Below are 20565 nucleotides of genomic sequence, written 5' to 3' on the forward strand. Positions count from 1 at the left end.
CTCCATTCCACCAGTAAAGGATCTAGTGCTCTTGGCCCAAATTACTGTTCCCCACCCCACCTTCCAAAGGGATGGAAGTATGTTTCCTGAGGGGACAAAAACTTCCTGCTTCTGCAGCTTGCATGGAGGATAGAGCTCCAGAAGTCTACATCATATTGGTTTAAGGAGTGAACCATTTGTGACATTAAAAAAAGTTGAAGAAGAGGACAGTTTCAAAGAGGCTTATTTGTGAGCACAAGCTTCAATGGAAATGCATTAACACTGTTCTCACAGAAGTAGAGTCCATCTACCAAAGTTCAATTAGTTCACTGTGCATGTTAGATAAGACAAGCATTTCTGTTATTTCTCTTACCTTTTCTTCCAGTTTTTTTGTAGCACCTTTCTTTGCATCTGTTTTTGACAAGGTACCTTCAGATAGCCAGCAAATCATGGTAAGAGAAAGTGAAGTACAGAGAAGCCTCATGGTGTTTTTCCTCATGTCAAGTTTCTCTTTCCCTGAAAACATAAGGGTTCAAATCTCTGTGAACAGGAATTGAGAATTAGTAGAGAACAGTTCTGTTCTGTGCTATTTATCTATCACACCTTATTTCTCTAAGAGGAAAGACTTTACAAAAAAAAAAAAAATAAACAAATACAGCCAGAGCTTGTTTTTCAGCCTATCCCCACTCATATGTAGCACTGGTTTTCCAGCCTAATTCCCAGCAGTGAATAAGAAGAAAACAGAGAAAAAATACTAGGCATTAGAGAAAACAGGGCAAAAGAAGTAAAATAACAGAATGAAAAGCAATCTGTTACTAATTGTGGAAGTATCAAACTGGGACTATATACTTTTGTGTATAATAAACTAGTGGCTCTAGATATTCTGGTTGCTTCTCATAATTATGAGATCCTGATGGACAAGAAAAAAGTTTATGTTTTTCACAATTTTCTGAGGTTTTGTTACACTTAAAAAATTGTCTTGCTTCCTCTGTTACTCTACCACTCACTTTAAAGACTTACAAGCTCATTTCTACAAGTCATATTTACAATACTTGTCCTGTTCACACTGATAAGAAGTGCTGCTCAAAGTTTGAGTATTTTGTTTCTGTACAAAACATCAGGTGAGGAATCCCATAACAGCAGATTGAACATTCTAAAAGACTACTGTGGTAGAAGGAACCTTAAAGGTTCAGTGCAAATGTAATTAATGAAATAGCAGGGATAATGTAGAGATCAGATAAACAACCCAAAAAACTTACTCGCATTTGGATGTCTCTGGCTTAGCAGTGAGGTTTTAAAAAGTAGAGGTATTTATTGTAGGAGTTAGAGATTCTGCCAAAAAAGCGAGGAATACATGAGTAGGGAACAAAGCAGAAGAATGATGGCAGCAAAAGTGCTTAAAAAAAACCAATGTCACTATCACCAAAGAACACAAAGTATCAAAAACCTCATGTACAAAATTATTTGAAGGCTTTAATCAAATCTTGTAAAGACTGCAAAATAAAAGCAGAAAGCCTCCTAATATTTCTTGGATCCAGAGGGCAGGGTAAGAGCTAAATTGCTATACAGTTTGAAATTCACAATTATTAATAATTAAGGTGTTATGCCTCTACTTTGACTTCAAGGTCACTGGTAACCTCCTTGTTTTCCATATCCTAAAAAATCAGAAAACCAGATTGCTCTTGATATCATCTCCTCTGCTCCACCTAGCTTGGCAAGATCTGTAAACTACTTCAGGGAAGAACAACTGAGATCCTGAATAGTCAATACGAGTCTTAGCTATTTGGACAGGATATCAATTCTTCCAGAAGCTCGTATATATTGATTTGGAGGTGTCTGATTTCACTTTCAAAAACAATTAGCAACTGCATCCGCTTCCCTGAAAAGAAGATAATGTCTAACAGCTGAAGAGCCAAAGTTTAAAAAACCATTACTGAACTCCAATTAGACATCAAAATGTGCTCATTTCCTTGACATGATCGTATCCATCTGCCAACTATTGTCAACACAACATCCACTCCAAATTGATAGAAGGCACTGAGCCTGTTGCAAAACGGTTTCTGACTCTTGGTTGGAAACTTATTCTAATAATTTGTTCTTTAACAACATCAGTTTAGTGAAATTTAAGTAGATGGCATCATTCTAATACATGAAGATGAATTAGTCAAATGTGCTTTATGGAAACCATAAGCATGAATTTTGCAAGCTTTACAAAACTAAATCCTCATCAAGTTTTTCCTTCTGCAAATTCACCACCATTTTTAAACTCTTCTTGAACTAACTAATCTCAGTAAAACTGTATTTGCTTGGCATTCTTGTTTATCTCCTTTATCATTGCAAAATGCAACCAGAATTGAAGACTATCTGTGTCCTTGTTCAACTGGTACTATCGACAATTTAAAGTTTAAAACATCTTTTGACAAACTGATCTGAAGCTCAGGTTTCTCTTTTAGCCAGGTCACAAATGTTGTTTAACCCCAGTCTCCAACTGAAATAATATACTTTTAGTCAGCTATTTTAAATCCATGTTTATTTTTAAAAGGGAGAAAAGCTGTCATAGATTTAGGCTGTCCAAAATAAGCAACCAAAGAAACTAAATAATCTTGGAGGCTGGCACTGTACTGTAATAGATTCTTATTGCAGCTGCAGAAGGAGCCTGCATCACTTAGTAAGGAAAGACCAGGAGGCACGCTGATGATGCGTTTTTAAATGAAATCAATAAAAGCTATAGCGGGGAGTGAAGAGCGAGGATAAATCCGTTTCTAACCTGTGTAAACATTAAACCCTTTCCTCTTGTAAGACAGCTCTACTTTGATGGTCAGAACTGTCTCCCCCACTCGTCTGAATCTTGAGACACCAAAGCTCCCCCGGCAGCTGCACGCCCGCTATGGCAGCGCCGGCCCCGCCGCGGCCTCCCCCGAGCTCAGACCCGGTGGGGCTGCGCTGGCCGCCCCCGGTGCCGTGTCTCCCCCCAGCCGGCTGCGGCAATGCCGAGGGCCCCCACGCCGCCGCAGCACGGCCGCGCCGCCCGGCCCTGCCCGCCCGGCCCGCGGACACCACGTACCGCCCGCCGCCGCCGCGGAAGTGCGGGCGGGCGGCACCGCCCCGCCGGCTCGGGGCCGCGCCAACATGGCGGGGCGGGCTGAGCGAGCGGCGCCCACTGCGGCTCCAGGCTGGCGCTCCGGGCGGGCCGGGAGCCGCGGGAGCGACGCCATATCCCGACCGAGCCCCGGGGCAGAGCCGCCTGATGGCCTGTCCCGTCTCGTGCAGGGGTGCGGTCGCTTTGGGGGTCATCAGTACCCCAAGGAAGCAAATGCTAGTCACGATCTAACAGTGAATTCCCGTGAAGAGCCTCCTGGTTTAGCCCAAGCTGTAGTAAATAGCTACAGCTCCTGGTTTAGCCTGGAGAAGAGGAGGCTGAGGCGACCTTCTCTCTCTCTACAACTACCTGCCAGGAGGCTGTAGCCAGGCGGGGGGCGGCCTCTTCTCCCAGGCAACCAAGTGACAGGACAAGAGGACACAGCCTCAAGCTGCACCAGATTGAAACTGGACATTAGGAGGAATCTCTTCACAGAAAGGATGATTAGATATTGGAATGGGCTGCCCAGGGAGCTGGTAGAGTCACTGTTCCTGGAGGTGTTCAAGGAAAGACTGGCTGTGACACTTAATGCCATGGTCAAATCGACATGGTAGTGTTAGGCCATAGGTTGGACTCGGTGATCTCAGAGGTCTTTTCCAACCTAATTGTTTCTGTGAATCTGTGAAATAGTGTAGGTAAATCGGGAGCTTGGCTAAAATACACACACTGGCCTGGAGGCAAAATGATGGTATAGACAAGGCTGCAGAGAGTCTGCACGCAATACTGCTAACTCTTGGTGTGCAGAGAGGAGGAGCCAAATCCCAGATGGCTCTTAACAGGTTCAAAAATAAAAGATTATGTTTTAAATTGAGATTTTTATTTTCTCCTGTTTTGACCTTCTACAGTTTGTGTTTTTGCATGCAATATGCTTGTGCTACTGCTATTTTTACTGCAGCCCAAGTTTTGTTGTAACCCTGTTATTTCACAGGCTGCTTGCAGGAACTAAATACCATATCAAAAGACTTGATAATGAAAGGATGTGTTATGTCATGATGCAGTCATGCCCAGCATATCCTGGCAGTGTGCTTCCCAAAAGAGACCTTCCTGTGGCCTGCTTTCTTTCTTGATGAGACCTCATAGAAGCTGAACTGAAAGGTTACCTTAGTCTGCTGCTATGCCCTCTTCTTTTGTTCCTTCCTGTGTAACAAAGATCTTCATGAACATTCTTTAGCACTGAAAAAAAAAATATTATTCCTCTGAACAAAAGTCTAGCCAGTGAACCATATCCATCCAAAATTTCTGGAAATTTTGAGTTTCATGATAATGGTATTATCCTAACTTTGTGGATTTTAGTGTTGAAAGCAGCACATCTGATACTCTGGCATGGCAGAAGGCATTGTGCTCTCTGTTAATGGATAATGAATGTTAGATGTCAAGTGCAGAAACAGGACTGAGTGTACACATGGAGGAGCCACCCATTCTGTTTTCTACTTAGTTCTTTTTACTGCCAGTAATGGCTGGAATGATCATGAGGAGAAGAAGAAAACAATAATTGATGGTACAAATCTAATAGAAGTAACAAAGGAAAAGGAACAATTCCTTTTTTGTAGTTCCCACAACTGGATACATTCAGTTGAGTAGTAATAGTTTTATGAAGGTCAGTGCATTATTCAAGTCTTTGTACCAAAGTGCAGTGAAATTCTGAAAAGTTAATAAAGCAACTTCCATGTGAAATGGAAAAGAAGGGACAGACATTGTGGATTTGCTGGCATACAGATGTGATACAAAACATTTTGTGTAATAGGAAAATGTTTCTTAACACTATTTCCTCTTTAATGCTGATTTTACAGTAATTGGAAATCTCTTTAAAAATTACAGCATTGTCAGATGGGTGAAACATCTGTTTTTACACAGACTGGTGTTTTATACATGTTAGACTCAAACCAAAATGTTTTTCAGAATAACAAACTCGATGTGTTTGCAGAAGGCTGTTCCTAGTGTGAACTCTGAGCTGGGTAACAGCTGAGCTCACATTACAATGTTTCTTTCAATCAGGACGCATCTAGAGACCATTACAGGCTCTCTTGCCTCTAGCTATCTACTTATTCACATAAAACTTGCATCTTGTCCCTACCAAAACTATCTGAAACAGACTAATAAGTTCTCAGTTATGACACATAAGGGCGGACATATGGCTACACATTTGTCCTGATTGCACAAGCCATTCTTGAGGCAAAAAGACAGGGAGCAAGGATGAATATAGTGAAGCCTCAAAAGTCAGTCAAAGGATATTGATATAAAATAATCAGGGTATGTGTACTGCACACTGAGCTCCTTCAAACGAAACATTTAGCTGTATAGTTACAAAATTAGAGATATCCATATGTGTTAACCACTTGACTATTTGCCCCATTCTCAAGAATCATTTGCAGTTCATACTTAGCTTGGTACTGCCACAGCTATTCAGTCAGTATTTAAGCCACCACTGAGAAGGCAGTTGAAGTGTATGTACCTGCGTGACTTGCAGTATTGATTGGAACACAGCCAGACAGGACCAATAGGCTAGCCTTTAGGTGTCACTGTGCTCTTAAGAGTAGAAGTTAGTTCAACATTTTGGATACCTCAACAAAGATTTTTTTTTTTCTGATTACAGAAAAAACTTCATATAGTTTTCATATGAGGTTTTGATGTTTAAGGGTGTACAGAAATTATATATAAGCATAAAAATCTACTTGTAAAGCTGTAAAAAAGGAAAGCTTTCTTTGTGTAAGCCTACAGAGAATCTGTACAGAATAATAGACTAGTTGTGCATGACTGCCTGTACTTGCACTTGGTCTACAAAATGGATCCAGGGACAAAGGGATATCTGCATGACTACCACATGCTGTCATCTTGTCTTTCTAGTAGACACACACCTAAAAAACACTCATGTAACAAGGTATCCTGAAAACATGCAGAACAGACACTTGCGAGGAGACCTAACTGAGGTGTACAGCCACTACCAGAGAGGTATCAGGTATTATGTAGTTCTTTCTCTATGACAGAAAAACGTACCGCTAACTTAAAGGCACTGGAGCTTGAGGAGCCTAAACAAGATGCAAGCTCTTAAACAAGGATTAACCATGGAAACAAACTATCCAGGGAAACAGTGAGTTTGTGCCAGCAAGACTAAGTGCCTTTCTGGAAGATAGACTGTAGCTAACAGCTAGATATTGGGTTCAATTAGAGGGGTGGGGTGGGGGGTGAAGAACAGGTGAAATGAAATGGCTTGAAGTATATTGGAAAAGAGGTGAAATGACTGCTAGGTCTCCAGTAGCCCTAAACCCCATTATTTTCCACTAAGCATACTAATCACTTGTGTTACAGCTGAAGCTCCCACCATACTTTTGGGTAGGCAGACTAGACCAGTTTTGACACGATTTGAATCTATTTTTGGTTGATGTGATTAAATGCTCTGCGCAGTCCTACCTCTTCGGCATGTTTAAGACAGTTTAACCTTGAAATGTTTTCAGTCTCAGGAGTAGATGTAGCGTGGGACTGTGTTGTTCTGCATGTTCGCAGCCTTCAGGAGAAACACGTGGCCCTGGGTTTGCAGTCTGCGGGCCCAGGGAGCCAGTGGGTGTACATTGCTGTGTAACACAGAGCAGACGCAGCACTCATGCTATTGATGGCAGGCTCACAAGGGCTAAGTGACTAAGGATGGAGCCGCACACAGTAGCTCCTGGGCTGGTCAGTGTTCAGAGACCATGCAGGCTACATGAAACAGATCCCATGTACAGTTCTGGGGTCCCTATGGAGCAGCAGGACCAAGGCATGGCCTCCCAGGGTCCACCTTGTGGAAAGCATGTTCTTACGGATGGCACCATTCAGAGTTTGTACCTTGCTCTCCATATTTTTGCAATAAAATCGCAGATTAACAGCCTGCTCAAAGCTTAGCGAAATTTTCCTGTCTCCTGATCTGCCGTCCCTCTCCTTCCCCTCAGCTCTTACATCCTCTGAGGCAACTGTGAAGCTCGATATTTCACCTTCAAAAATGATCAAACTTGTCGACCGTAAGGGGCACGGGGAGCGGAAGGGATCAGGCTGTTCCCGAGCCCGGAGCACGCAGTGGGTTCCCACACGGACCTAGCGGCTGACGCCGTCCTGCCGCCCCTCGCCTCGACCCGGGCCCATTTGCCCCGGTGTGCGGTGACTTGGTAATCGCGTCCCAGCAGCGACACCGCCGAGCTCCAGGGCCCGCAGGGTTGCACGGGGGATGGCCGGGAGCCGCAGGACACCCCGGGGCCATCCCGGGGGCCGGGCGGGGCCGCGCCCGGCGGGGCTGCAGCGCAGGGAGGCAGCGGGGCCCGGCGCGGCCCGCGGCGTTCCCGCCTCCGCGCGGCAGGGGGCGCCCGAGCGCCGCCCGCCCGGCGGCTGCGGGGGCGCGGGAGCCTCGGCGGCGCCTGCGCGCTGCGGAGGCGGCGGCGGCGGCGGAGCGGCCTGAGCAGCCCGCGGGGAGAGCGGGCGGCGGCTGTGGGGTTTCGGCGTGTCGCGTCCCTGGGCGGCCGTGATCCAGCGCCACCATGCCTGCGGTGTCGAAGGGCGATGGCATGCGAGGCCTGGCGGTCTTCATCTCCGATATCCGCAATTGTGAGTGGCGCCGGGGCCGGGGCCGGGGCCTGGGCTGGGCTGGGCCAGACTGGGCCGGGCGTCGCCGTGGGCTGTTGCCCCGTGGGGTCGGGACTTCACCTCTCGATCCCCAGCCCGGAGCTTCCCCCTGGTCCCCGCAGCGGGCAGCTCGGAGCGCTCCTGCCTCACGAAATGGCGACGCGCTCGGGGGGGCGGCGCGGCGGGGAGGGGGGGTAGCGTAAGGCGTTCGGCCGTGGGTTTGTGCGGTTTTGGGTGGGTGGGTTGCAGTGCTTCCCTGCGTCCCTGACCACCTCGGTCACCCCCCTTCGCCCTCGGGTGTCGCGGTGGCCGCCCCGGCGCAGGGGGTGCCGGTGGTCGGTGCCGCCCTTGTTCGTGATGCCGGAGCGGTGCCGGGGCGCGGTGGGTGTGTGGCGGGGCAGCGAGAGGCGTCCCTGGGCTCCTTCCAGATCCCTGAGCGGCTTTCGGCTCATCACGTCACTGATGGAAAACAGGCCTTCGTAGGCGCCTGAGAACGGGGCCCTCAGTGCGTTGTGCCTAGGCTTGGCTTAAATTGGCTTTAAGATTCTGCTCTGACGGAAGATCAGCGCTTGGGATCAGTGTAATTAAACATGGGATGGAGAGGAGTGCGGTTGTGTTCCCCTGAGGGAAGCGGGAGGAGCATGGCCGTGAGTGTGTGCTGCAGAGATGAGGAGCACAAATCTGCTGCTGCTTGGTGTGGGGGGCAAGGTGTATGTCTGAGGGCATAGCCCAGTGCTCAGCCTTCCTTTCTGTCCGAGAATTGCATGTGATGGTTTAATATTAATCGGAGTTAGAGATTTAAGTGTATGATGTGGCAGGAATTGCCTGGGGAAGGGCTAAGGTCGCTGTGGTTGGTGTGATGAAACAGCTCTATTTTGTCCACCCGTGTGTCTGTAGATCACTTGAGGCTATTTTAAAAGCAGTGACAATAAGATCCCCTCTCTAACAGATGAAAACGGATTTGGAGAATTTTTTAATGTGAATTATAATGATCTAACTGGTCTTGTATTGGTATAACCATAGTGGCTTGGAAAGCTCTTCATTTTGATGATTTCTAATGCAAAAAAAAAGCTGAGGAAAAATTATACTGGTAAAATGAGACCATTTAAATGCAGAGCTTCCTTAAACTAAAGTCAGGTGATGTGGACTTCTAGCCATGTAAATCTGGATTCTGTATGCAAAATTCAAGATCGATAATTTTCCTTATAGCAGAAACTGTCTCAGTAGTTGGCTTTTTTGAAGAACAGAGTTGCAGGTCCTTAGGTTTCTTTAGACTTCACTCTTGTATGTGTAGAAGGTGGCTTATAAGATGTATATCAGTTCAAGGTTACGCGAATGCTCTTGTGCTTTGTCTGGTTGGCCTGGCTGTTTACTGAAAATTTCCCAGTGTCCTGGTGTTCCGTGCAATGTGTAACATAGTTTCACTTGGTGTCATGGCCTTTAGGACTTGCTGTTGTATGTACCTGCTATTTTGTAATCATTGTTTTCATTCATTAGCTAGAAGTAGCATGACTTTATTCTTCAGTGTCTTGTGTCTTGCAGTTGGTTAATGCATTTGTGCACTCTTGTTTTCAGTGGAGTTCAGTAGAGAGAAATACAAGAGAAGCATTCAAGCTTCTGGGTTTGTAACATGTGTTTGGAAATGTGGAATAACAAAATTTAAGGTTGTAGGATATAACAGATTAACTACTAGTTTCCTCTCAAGTTTGCTAGTGCATAGACAGTGTGGGAACAGTGCTGAAACTACCTCTCTGTCCAGAAGGGACAACAAACCTCTCATGCTCTCAGTATCTGCAGGAGCAGATGTAACTTACTTGTGAAACAAATATAATGTTGACACTATCACTATTTAAACAAATACTGGTATTCTCAAATGGTTTTTTTACTGTCCAGACAGCTATTTGGGAGAATAGTAATTGTAATTACTTGTGTATCTTTCTCATCTTCATAATGAAGAAAGTAACTACACTTTCCAAATAGCTGCAGAAGAGCTCACAGTTCCCACTAGTAGGTGATCTATGAGATTTCCTAATAGTTGTCTAATGGCAACACTAAGATTCACAAAAATACTTGAGAGTATTCTCTAGAGACTGTGCTTTGCAGGCACTGGTGTTGGCTGAAGCTCCCTCTTTCCCTCTTCAGTAAGGAGCTAGATGTTGTCAAGAACAAAAAGTAACTGCCGTTAGGTGAACGGAATCTTTTCACTTGTAAAGCAAAGAAAATGTTCCTTTTCTGACATGGGAGGGAAGCTAGACACCAAGTCAGCTCTTGACCTCTGTTTCTAGCCTTAAAATTGGACTAAATATCTGACAGTTGCAGTGATGTGCAAAATTCCTGCTGGCATTCTTAATTTCAGTCTGAATTTTGGCTTTTTCATGTGTCTTTGTAATACTCCTGTAAGGCCTGACATTTTGAGTTTGCCAGTAGCCCTTCCAGATTATGAATAATGGTGAAACATGGTGTAGGTTTGTTTTTTTTCTGAAAGATTTTGCAAAGATAAGGATTCTACATTCTAGGTGTTGCTGAAAAATGAAAATGCAGTTGTTGTGTGCTGACTGTGCCCAGATTTCAAGTTAATAGAGTAACCTAAACTTCGGGGGTTACTTATATAGATTTTGACTGCCTACCTTTGGAAATGCCTGATCTTCTTACATTAAGTTTTATTTCTTGGGCATTTGTACCTACAATGTCTGCAGCACTAAATAATACATAATTCTCTTACAAGTTTATTATGTTACTGATTCAGGAGTGATGCTGGTCTTGCCTATCTGTTTATGCCAGTCTGTTACAGGCTTCAATTAAGTCTTACTTGATAGCAGTTTACCACTGTATTTGATTGTGAATGAACAGCTCGTGCTACAAGTCTGTCTTTAATAGTTAAAAGGTTGGTTGTCACTTCTGTGTTGATTAGACATATTTTTGGCACTTGGCTTATCTGTTAAACTTCCTGTTCTCTGTCCTAAATGCTTCTGTGCCACATGTGACTTGTTAAAGCAGACTAGTTAAGAGTATGCTGATTTCTCAAATGTCTGTGAAGCTTTTAATTAAAAAAAAGTTGGTATACTACTTGTAGCAGCAACTGTAAAATATTTTAAGGGGAAAAAAGTCTTCTTAGCCCTTTGACTTCGCTCTAGTCTCTGTGAAACTGTTGTATTGTCTTTTTTCAAAATGAAATGTTTTTTATTCGTATAAATATCAAATGAATTTTCAAAATCTGATAATATAAGAAAATTAATTATCCTGCAGTTCCTGATCATTCTCCAGAATTTTGTTTCAGGGCAGCTTCTCGTTCTAGGCTCTGCATTTTGCACATAGAGGTCCTACTGCAGATGGCAGATAAAATAACCCTTTAGATGTCTGTCAGTTTGCCAGTAGTCGTATGGGCTTTTCTAGAAACTTGCTCATTTGGATTGTTTTATAACATATATGAATTACTACAGTAAATAGCTTTGTAGCTTATCTTTTATAGACACCAGAGAAGAGACAAGAAAACTACAGATTGAAAGCCAGACTGAAGTCCTTGGTTATAATAGCCCAGTTAATTAGTGCTTAGTTAATGTGACCCACTGAGAAAATAATTAGGTGTGACTATGCTGTACAAAAGATTGTGGTGATGGTGGAGCTGGAAAGCTCTGAATCCTGTGATTTGGTGAAGTACTATCCAAACTCAGGAGTTCAGGTCAGGAAGAGTCCTTGTCAACTGCATGGATTAAGTGCCTCATGAACTAAACCCTAACAAGATCTGCATGTGTTACACACATATGGACTCCTGCAAGAAATGTTTATTCTTAAATAGTATGTTAAATCTTTTTTTCTTGCATATTCCTGCAGTACTGCTGAAATGATTTGGCTTATGCAAGATGGTGCTTTGTAAACTCCCCAGCTGTCTTAGCTGACAGATGCATCATCAGGAGTCTGTTGTCATTTTTTTTGAGTGCAGCTTTATGCTTATCTCACAATGAAGCACTTTTAAGTCATTTGTCACTCAGCTTCTTCTGCTGCAACAGCAGTGCTACCTACTATTCCCCCTGAAAACTGGGAAAGCTTGCTTTTGTCCTTTCATTTGCAGTAGTGCAGAAATAGTTTCTATAATATTGAGTGTACTACTGGTAACCACCTGCTCCATGGTAAAATTGGGAAGTCCTCTACTCTTGAGTTGATGAAATGTGTCTACACAGAGGCAAAAGCTGCTTTTGTCACAGGCTTGGAGGACAAGATAGTTCCTAATTTCCCTCACTACTTTAGATAACTTTCTTGCCTGAAAGTCAGACAGAGGGAGGAAGGATTCCTGTAGTTTGTTCTCCAAATGTTTCTGTATATGTTCTTTTCCAAGATGCCACTTCTTTCTCCTCAGGCTATATTTTTCCTTGAATAAAACCCAACAAATGTATTAAATAAAGGTCTGTCCTCTCTCATAGAACTTAATGCATTGATTCTTCTTTGTACTGGGCAAGGGTAGTGTCCAGAGGCTGAGCCTCCCAAAATGTAGCTTTGCTTGACTGAACTGGGACTGATGCATCAGGTTACGTACAAGCAAGTGGGGATTGAAAAAGGCTGGTTCATTAAATTCCTCATATGCTGCTCACCTGTTTGAATGAATGGTAGTTATGGACTGCACTACAGGTGTGTGAGGGAGGAGCATGTACATGGATTAAATGACTACATACATGGGTATGTATAGAGCTATTTGTTCTCTGTAAGAACAGCCAGACAGTGAAACAAACTCTTTACAGGGGGAGTTGAGCACATACAACTTGGTTTAGTTATCTGTCAGTGATTATTTTATGTCAGTAATACAGCTTTTAGTGTGTAGGCAAAGTTCCTTTAAGGTATAGGTTCTTATTTGCATTGGGTATAGTTTTAAAGTAGGACTTTAATCACTTCTGCAGACAGTCAATGACTTTACTTGTATTCTTAGATTACTTATCTCATTGAAAGAATTTGAAGGCAAGGCATCTTGCTTGCTCTCCTCTTTCTCTTGCAGGGCTATGGAAGCTCATCTAATATGGGTGGTTTCTGGCCTGAAAAAACAATCCTAAGTGCTGCTTAGAGCTATAATAAGCACTAAGTCTTGCATCACTTGCTACTATTTGCAGGAGAGTGATTTAAGGAAAACACAATTAGCCTGAGATTAGTCTGAGGAGGATGTCTAAAACAAAACTAGTGTTCTGCCTGTGGCTTCTCTGTCTTGACTTTCTTCTAGTCATTTCATGGAACTCTGACTGAGTGGGCTGGTTGGGTGGTTAGTTTTTTTTGGTTTGTTAGTTTGTCGGTTTTTTGGTTTATTTTGATTTTTTTGTTTGCTTGGGGTTTTTTTACACTTGAGTTTGTGCATGTTTGACTAAAGGGAGAGTAGTCAAAGAAGACAGTTAATGGATGAGAGGTAGTGAAGAGCTAGAATTTTTCATGTGATATCCAACCTCTCCATTAGATACACTGGAAAATATGGTATCTGCTTAATTTGAAGTCCTTTGCATAAAGGCTGCACGTGAGGACTGATAAGAGGAAATTAAGGACTACTGCAGAGACTATTACGTATCTGCATCAATTAATGAGGTAAAAAAGGATTTTTAATGCCGATGAAACAGTAGTTTAGAAGTGATAGCTAAACTAGGAGTCTTTGGATGAGCTTCAAACTGTTCATCTATATGAGCATGAACTAAAGTGGAAGAGAATCCCCAGTGACCTGTAATAACTCAGTGCAAATACTGCCTTGCCCTGTTGAAGGGAGCGTGACTGTGCAGTGTGAAAAGACTGATCAAGGAAATGACTCCTTAGGTGCTGCTCAGTCAAGGAAGGAGGAAGAGCTGCTTTATATAGAAGCCTAACCCTGCACCTACTGTTTGCACATCTTCTTGGCTCAAAGCTTTTACTGATAGTCAATGTCCTTTTGTCAACTAAACTGCTAAATAGATGTTCTGTGTGTCATAAAGTCATTCAGATATGAACTTCTAGTAAGCTTTCAATTCTTTTGGGGAAAGATCTGGTCTTAATTTAGACCCTATTACCTATTTACTCCTCAAACTCTGGTAACGTTTTTCTTAACTTGTGGTGCCTCGTGGTTTTTTTCCTAAAATAATTTAACTTATATTAAATCACTGCAATTTAATACATCTGTATTTGGAAGCTACTTTTGTGCTCTTATTTTCCTTCTCTTATGAGGACAATGGATTAGTGGATTACAGTAAAGCCTGTGACTCCCTGCTGTTTCATGAGAAGTGTTGTTACAGGGGTAAATCTCCAGCAGCATACTGGACAAAGAAATCACTTCTGTGGATAGTAGAATATTAGAAAATGCACTGTGCAGAGTATTAGAAAATGCACTTTACAGAGTTCTTAAATATGATCAGTAGATCACTGATCTCTGTCTTTGGATATCTAATCACAGCAGGATGTCTGAAGACACGACTATCTTCAACTGCCTTTGTGCCATTCATGATCTTCAACATGGCAGACAGGCACTTCTTTCTTCTGATCAAATAGATCTTAAATAGATCTTATGAAAGGACAGCACTCATGTTTTCATTCACATTAACAGGATGTTAATATGTCATTAAGCAAAAAGCTTCTTGTTCTGCAGCCTTGAACAGGTCAATTTGTGAAGAAAAGTGAAGCCATAGTAACATTTTGTCAAGGTACAATATTTTATAGTAGTCCCTTTGGGTTAGTTGTGCAGTGAGTTTGTAAACAATAGCACCAGCATACTCAGGTGGAGCTGGACCTTGCATCTAGTACTGCAGATAATTTCACCAAATGAAGGAATTTGTGCAGACAGATGCTCCTAGTGTGAGGGCAGGCATACAGCAAACACACCACTCTAATGTATTGCTATGCAACCTGCCTGCCTTCCTTTTGGCCCTCTTCCCTGCTGTGCTAAAGAGCCAGCTGAGAGACTGGGAGAGCCGGACAATGGATTTGGTGTTTTTACTTCATGAAGATCATAATCTGCATAGCAAACGGCTAATCTGTACTCTAGAGCTATAACATGAGTATCTGTCCCACTGGCAGGTAAAAGTAGTGGTTTAATTTATTGATATGAGATAAAAGTACTTTGAAAGCTCTTTCACAAAGGCAAGAATGGAGGCACTGATTACTTTTACATGAATAGTTTCCTATATAAGTGTTTCTGCTATTTTTACTGTAGAGACTCTAGTGTTTGTTTTGATTTTGCCTATTTCTTCCAGTTTCTTTCTCTGTTCTCTGACAGCAGGGTTCAAGAATGCAGTGTAGTCAGCATCATGCTTGCAGGCTATTTTAGCAGTAGGAAAAACAAGTGGATAATCTGGTTGCTTTATGTCAACTAAAGTGTGTTTGGATGGTGAATGTGGTGAACTTGCTTTATACCTGGTCATGTCTTCTGCCAGCATTATCACTTCTAGCAAAGCTGATATGACTTACCCTTTGGATAAACCACTCTTGCCTTCTGATGTTTGGCTCCCCAGCTGACTTGCAGCAATACAAGGTAGTAGCAGGAATGTGTATGCCAGGAGGAGAGCAGCACTTTAGGAACAGCCTGTAGTTGTCTCTTAAGAAGTATAGCCTTGAATCAAACTGGTTCTGATACTGTATCAGCATTTTGCTGAAGAGAAGCTAGTAGCAGTTTGTTGGTGCTGTCTCTCCCATAGAACTGGCCAATCAGCTTGAATACTTAGTGTAGAGGCTAATGAAAACATAACAAAAGAAAAATTCTTATGTTTGGAAAATAATGACTTGCAGCTCTCAAGGAAGGTGTCTAACAACATCTTTGAAATTGGGAATTTATCTTTTGTGTAAGAACTGTGTTCTTGCCAAGGAGATGTTCTTAGCCACTAACAAGTTTAGAGAATTTCCTGCTCTTAACCATGGCAGTATTTGTATTGCTCTCTCCTAAACAGAACAGTAGACTTGTCCTCTCTGCAAGCCCTGTTTAATAATTGAATATGAACAGTCATGTTATATTAGTGGTAGTGCTGCAGATAGTCACTGACACTACTACTGTCCTTCAGAAAGTGTGACAGAATTGTGACAGGCTTTTTCTTGTGCTAATAGAGCCTCCTACTCAGCATGCTTTATAGTTGTTCATGCTAATAATGACACATCTATAATCATGGATTGTCAGATGGCCACAGGGCAGGTAAGGCTAAGAGGTAACATGGTGCAGCAGTTCTGACCTGTACATACATTCAAAACAAATGAATTATTGGGTGGGCTCAATTACACTGGTGGCTGATTCTAAGCAGATTGGAGCCAGATGAGTACTGGGAACGTTAAACTTTTGTGAAGTGATTTTTTCTGTTGCTTCAACTGTGGTCAGTGTGCCCATGTCTCAAAACCTTCCCTGCAGAAATCTACTCTGCTTGGTATTTGTATAGGTGCTGAAAGAAAAAGTGCTTCTCTGTTCCTTTGGGAACTAAATGTGTAGACTTCGTCAGAAATATATCAGACTCTAAGTGGTTTGTGTGAAATTTAAGAACTTGTAGCAGTTCTGGGCAGCACAGATGTGCTCTGTACCTGAAGCATGGCTTAGGCAGTCTGCAGTTAGTGTAGCAACAAGCTAATCCTGATGGAGCAGGTTACTAAGTGAGCCACAAGCAGCCTGCTAATTTTCACCTTGAAGCACTTACTTAATCTTGCAGCCCTACTGCCAAGTTAGGGTATGTCAGATGTTCTTTTCAAAGGCATGGACTCAACAAACCACTTTTCTGTAACTTATTTTCTCCTTCTTTAGATTGTAATGCAAAAGCTCCGAACTGAGGGATGGAGCTGTTATTTATGCAGTACTGAAATGCTGACTGTAGTCTGGATTACTAGGACATGCAAGAATAGTAATTGGTTCTCTGATGAGCTGCATGACTTTTGATGTTCCCTACTCTATCTTTGTTAAACAAGATGGTAATTAAAGATAATAGTGCTCTGCAGACTAAATTTACCTTGCCTGGTGAATGCAGTAGGCAGCATGGTGGAGTCTGAAGCCTGACAAACTGCCAAGTATGAAGTAATCACTCCTAAGCACCTTGGACAATGTTTTGCCTGGGTATCTGTGCTTGGGTGCTCATCTTGGGAAAGACTCACAGCACTCCTGTACTAGGACTATAAGGCTGTAAACAGTGTGTGTCTTTTCGGCAAAGCAGCAAGCCAAAAATTATTGGCTTTCATTCACTGCTTTTAATAACTTGTTATGGATATTTAATCATAGTCTTGTTAAGCTGGTAGAAGTCTGAATAAGTGAAAGTTAGAAGGAAGTGGCCTGAACTCATGTGGAACATAATCTTCTTGCGCTCTGGCTTAAATTCCGTCCTACCCTTCAGTCTGTATACACGACATGACCTTTATTAAAGCCTCTCCAAGTTAAATGGCGTGACTACAGAACATTTTGTTGGTGTACAGCTCTGAGAATTTCATGAAAGTGGGAGCTGTGTAACAACCTGGAAGTGTGGTGGAGCAATTGCCTTGGCAAGCTCTGAAATGTAAATCTCTGGTCCTGCAGCACAGCACTCCTTCAACTGTCATCTCTAGTAGCCCATCTTCCTTTTTCACTGTCCTTAAGGCTACTTAAGTGTTTCTAGTGATGATAAAAATGAAATATGCATGTAGAAATTATTCAGTGAGTGTTACCATAGCTGAGTAATGTGATGAAAACTTCTCAATTAATTAAACATATTTCCTTTAACTGTGCCCTCCCTCCCCCAAGCAGTTGGGCAGAAGATCTAGCTAAAAATTGGTCCTTGGTTTATGATACTCTTATTTTCTTTTTTCCTGTACAACTGAAGCTACCTGCTACTGTGAGATTTTGGGTTGCTTTGTCATCCTCTAATGTAAGCAGTCAATCAAGTTGGAGTAAGGTTACCCTTCAATATAACCGCTGGAGTTAAGGATATTTGGTTTTAAATACTTCAGCCTGGTTTTAACTCATAAGTTATCCTAAACATTGTTATGTGATTGTCCTCAGTGACATTTAATGCTTGGTGTGCTGGTGCTGTTCTCTAAAACTTCACTTTCAGGCATGTATAGATTGTAATCAATAATAAGGTGACAACTTAATTGTTCATTGTGATTTCCAATATATGGAGTTAAACTTTTATCACCAGCTAGTTGCTATGCTATTTATGCTTGGTCAAGGTCTGAATGAGATCATACACTGCCTTCAAAATAGAACAGCCTGAAGGAATTATTTGAAACAGGCTTTTGTTCATATGCTAAGCAAGTATTTAAATTTGGAGAATAAACCTTCAGATGTGAATTTGCTGTTTAATGTGGATGTTCCTGTCATCTCACTGCTACAGCATGGGGGTGGGATTTTCATGTTTGTGTTGCTGAGGCTGCAGACTATTTCTACCAAAGGTGCTGACTTCACAAATTCCTGAAGTATTTTAGTCAGGCTTTGCTTAATGCTCTGTTGCTGCTTAGGACAAAAAGAACCCAGGTTCCAGCAGTAACTGGTAATCTGTGAACATAGCAGGTAGATAATGCTGCTTGAAAGGTTTGCTGAGAGGTTTTGGTGATTAAAAAAAAAAAAGACGGCCTTGATTTCATCTTGGGATAAGAAAAGCTGGTTGATCTATATTTTTGTTCCGCTTTCCTCCATTTTTAACATCTGTGATCATTGCCACACTTGTCGAGGTTAGAGAAACAATTGCTAATAATTCAAAGTAAATATTGCAATTCACTTTTGTTATAAACATAAGCTAAAGATATAGAGCAAGGACCTAGCTTCCAATCCTACTCAGGTTAGCAATATCTGAGACTGAGGTCTATATTCTCTGCCCTGTTAATCTAAATGAAGTACAAAATCTCTAGACTCAGTGGTAATGTCTTAATGAGCTCTTCCCTTGGTAGAAGAGAAAATAAATTATTAGCTTTCGAAATTAAAATTTTAAGCAGGAGCAGACGAATGACTGAAAATAAAGGAAGTGTTTTCAAGTCTTAAGAAATAGGTTACAAAACTGGAGGATTGTTTATTTACATAAACAGTTGCACCCTTTTGGTATGTTAATGTGGCTCCCTGTTCTCAGAGTGTGGACCCCGGAGCAAAGGACTTGCTTCAGTCTGGTAATGAACTCCTAATGCTGGCAAGTGCCTTAGAAGCAAACACTTAAGTATCTGCTGTGTGCACAGTACAAATAATCTAATCCAGTTAAGACAAATCTAAAATCTATAATAGAAGACACTTCAGGTCTTAGATTGTATGAGCTGCTGCTCATTTATACAATAGTGTTGCTGTTTTAAACCTTGCACTTCGGTCTTTTGAGCAGTGCCCCTTATAAAACACTGTTGTAGAATGGAAAAATTCAATTCTAAGCAAATATGTAGGGTCTGTAGCTATTTTGTTAAAATGACTAGGCAAACTGTAATAGTTGCTTCTATTTTGGGCCTAACATGTCTGTATTCCTGTGGCCATTATTACAGGCATATTAATATAAACCAGCTCTCTCCATCTTATGCCAGAGTTGGTTTCAGAAGTGCTGATTTTTTTTAAATCTAAATCAATAAATTACAAAATCTGGATTTGTTTGTACTTGGCAAGGGATTCCCTTATACTGTAAATATTTTGCTGTTAACCTATCCTAAGGCACTTGTTTCCTTGAGTTACTTAATCACCTTTCATCAGACCTGCTGTCAGATCATCTTTGGAATCCTAAAGGGAAGATTAAGAGTCACAGAGTGACACAGGAGTTTGGACATTTGAGTTGTTTCTGTGGAAGAAAGGGATGAGATTGAAGGTGCTTCTTCAGATGCTGGTCATGATCCGCTCTTCAAGCCTTGTCACACAACCTGCTTGCCCTGATGTGGCTGTAATTGTGATCTGTAATTGTGATTGGAGTGGTGTGGGGGGAAAGTGTGGTGTGAACACAGGGCATGTGATCCCCACTGCTCATAATGTTGGACCTTAGGGCTAGGAAGTGTTTATTCATAACCTGTAGCCAAATATGTATGATGAAGAGGGAAGGAAGCTGTCATTTTCTGCAGCTAGTTAATGTTTTTGGAACACCTGAAACTCCTTGAAACTTTTGGAAAATGGACAAAGTTTTAGACTTCTTGAAAGTTTGAGTAGGTACAGGTCTGAATTTACACCAGAACTAAATGGCCAGTTCTACACTTCTGAAGTGCTGAAGTGCACTTCATTTGCTTCCTTCAGATGTCAAGCAACTGAGTATAATGCCTGAGTTGGCTGTTTTACCCTTCCATGCTCACTCATGTAGGATATAATGGACCCAGACCTCTGTAGAATCTCAGTCACTAAAAACTTAAATGCTAAAGAGTAATAAACTGCTTTGGTTTTGGCAGTGCAAATATTACTTGAATAAGTTTGAATTATCAAAATTTAAGTTGCAGCTATTTCTCTGAATATCTAACTTGAATTGGCACTAGAAATCCCAATACCTATTCTTGGAATCAAAAGTTGATATGAAATACTGATGGTCCTGAGAAGTGTAAACTTGTAAAGTAGATTTTAGATAATTCTGGTTTTCAAATTACTTTCATGAAGTATATAGAAAGTCTGAGCTTATGTATATATCCTGGCTGTGTGAGGTGTCTTTTGAGTGTGGGCTATTTGTGAGTTTACTGCTTTTCCTCTTCAATCTATTAAGAATGTTTTTAAAGCTGTTGAACTGAATGACCATTCAATAGAGAAACAGTAAATTGGCTTGTCCTGTAGGTGAGGAATAACACAAGCTGCTTGTTTATAAGATTCTGCTTAGAAGACTTATTTCCTTCAGAGCTCTGTCAGCTTAGTAATTACATTGAATGTAAAATTTGTTTTTTTTCTTGGTAGTTTCAGGAATAGAAAAACTGAAGTGTTTGTGGAAGTCAGTAGCAGAGGCCTCTCAGGTTATATGCAAGTGATACTGTCTGAAGTCTGCAAAGCTTCTTGAAACAGG

The 20565-nt window shown here is 41.9% G+C and overlaps 2 protein-coding genes across 12 annotated transcripts in view; one reads left to right on the plus strand and one right to left on the minus strand.

The window, feature by feature from the left end:
- Positions 1-7233, minus strand: part of CHID1 (chitinase domain containing 1) — a 111296-nt gene extending 104063 nt beyond the window's left edge. Inside the window, exons 1-3 of one of the 8 annotated variants that reach the window (XM_051804230.1) lie at positions 7084-7233; positions 4219-4291; positions 353-495 (exon numbers count right to left, since the gene is read on the minus strand). In XM_051804230.1, coding sequence (XP_051660190.1) covers positions 353-478 — 126 coding nt within the window. In that variant the 5' untranslated portion in view covers positions 479-495; positions 4219-4291; positions 7084-7233. Of the gene's footprint in view, positions 1-352; positions 520-1238; positions 1313-2746; positions 2972-3043; positions 3093-4218; positions 4292-6937 lie in introns of those variants that run through there. The other 7 variants (XM_051804228.1, XM_051804229.1, XM_051804231.1 and 4 more) reach the window with 7 other exon arrangements.
- A 277-nt stretch (positions 7234-7510) lies between these two features.
- Positions 7511-20565, plus strand: part of AP2A2 (adaptor related protein complex 2 subunit alpha 2) — a 48256-nt gene continuing 35201 nt past the window's right edge. For all 4 annotated transcript variants that reach the window (XM_051804222.1, XM_051804224.1, XM_051804223.1 and 1 more), the window contains exon 1: positions 7511-7687. In XM_051804222.1, the coding sequence (XP_051660182.1) occupies positions 7621-7687 (67 nt within the window). In that variant the 5' untranslated portion in view covers positions 7511-7620. The remainder of the gene's footprint in view (positions 7688-20565) is intronic.

The sequence above is a fragment of the Manacus candei genome, unplaced genomic scaffold, assembly GCF_025592945.1.
Source record: "Manacus candei isolate 608988 ecotype Guabito, Panama unplaced genomic scaffold, ASM2559294v1 h1tg000060l, whole genome shotgun sequence".
Taxonomy (NCBI): Eukaryota; Metazoa; Chordata; class Aves; order Passeriformes; family Pipridae; genus Manacus; species Manacus candei.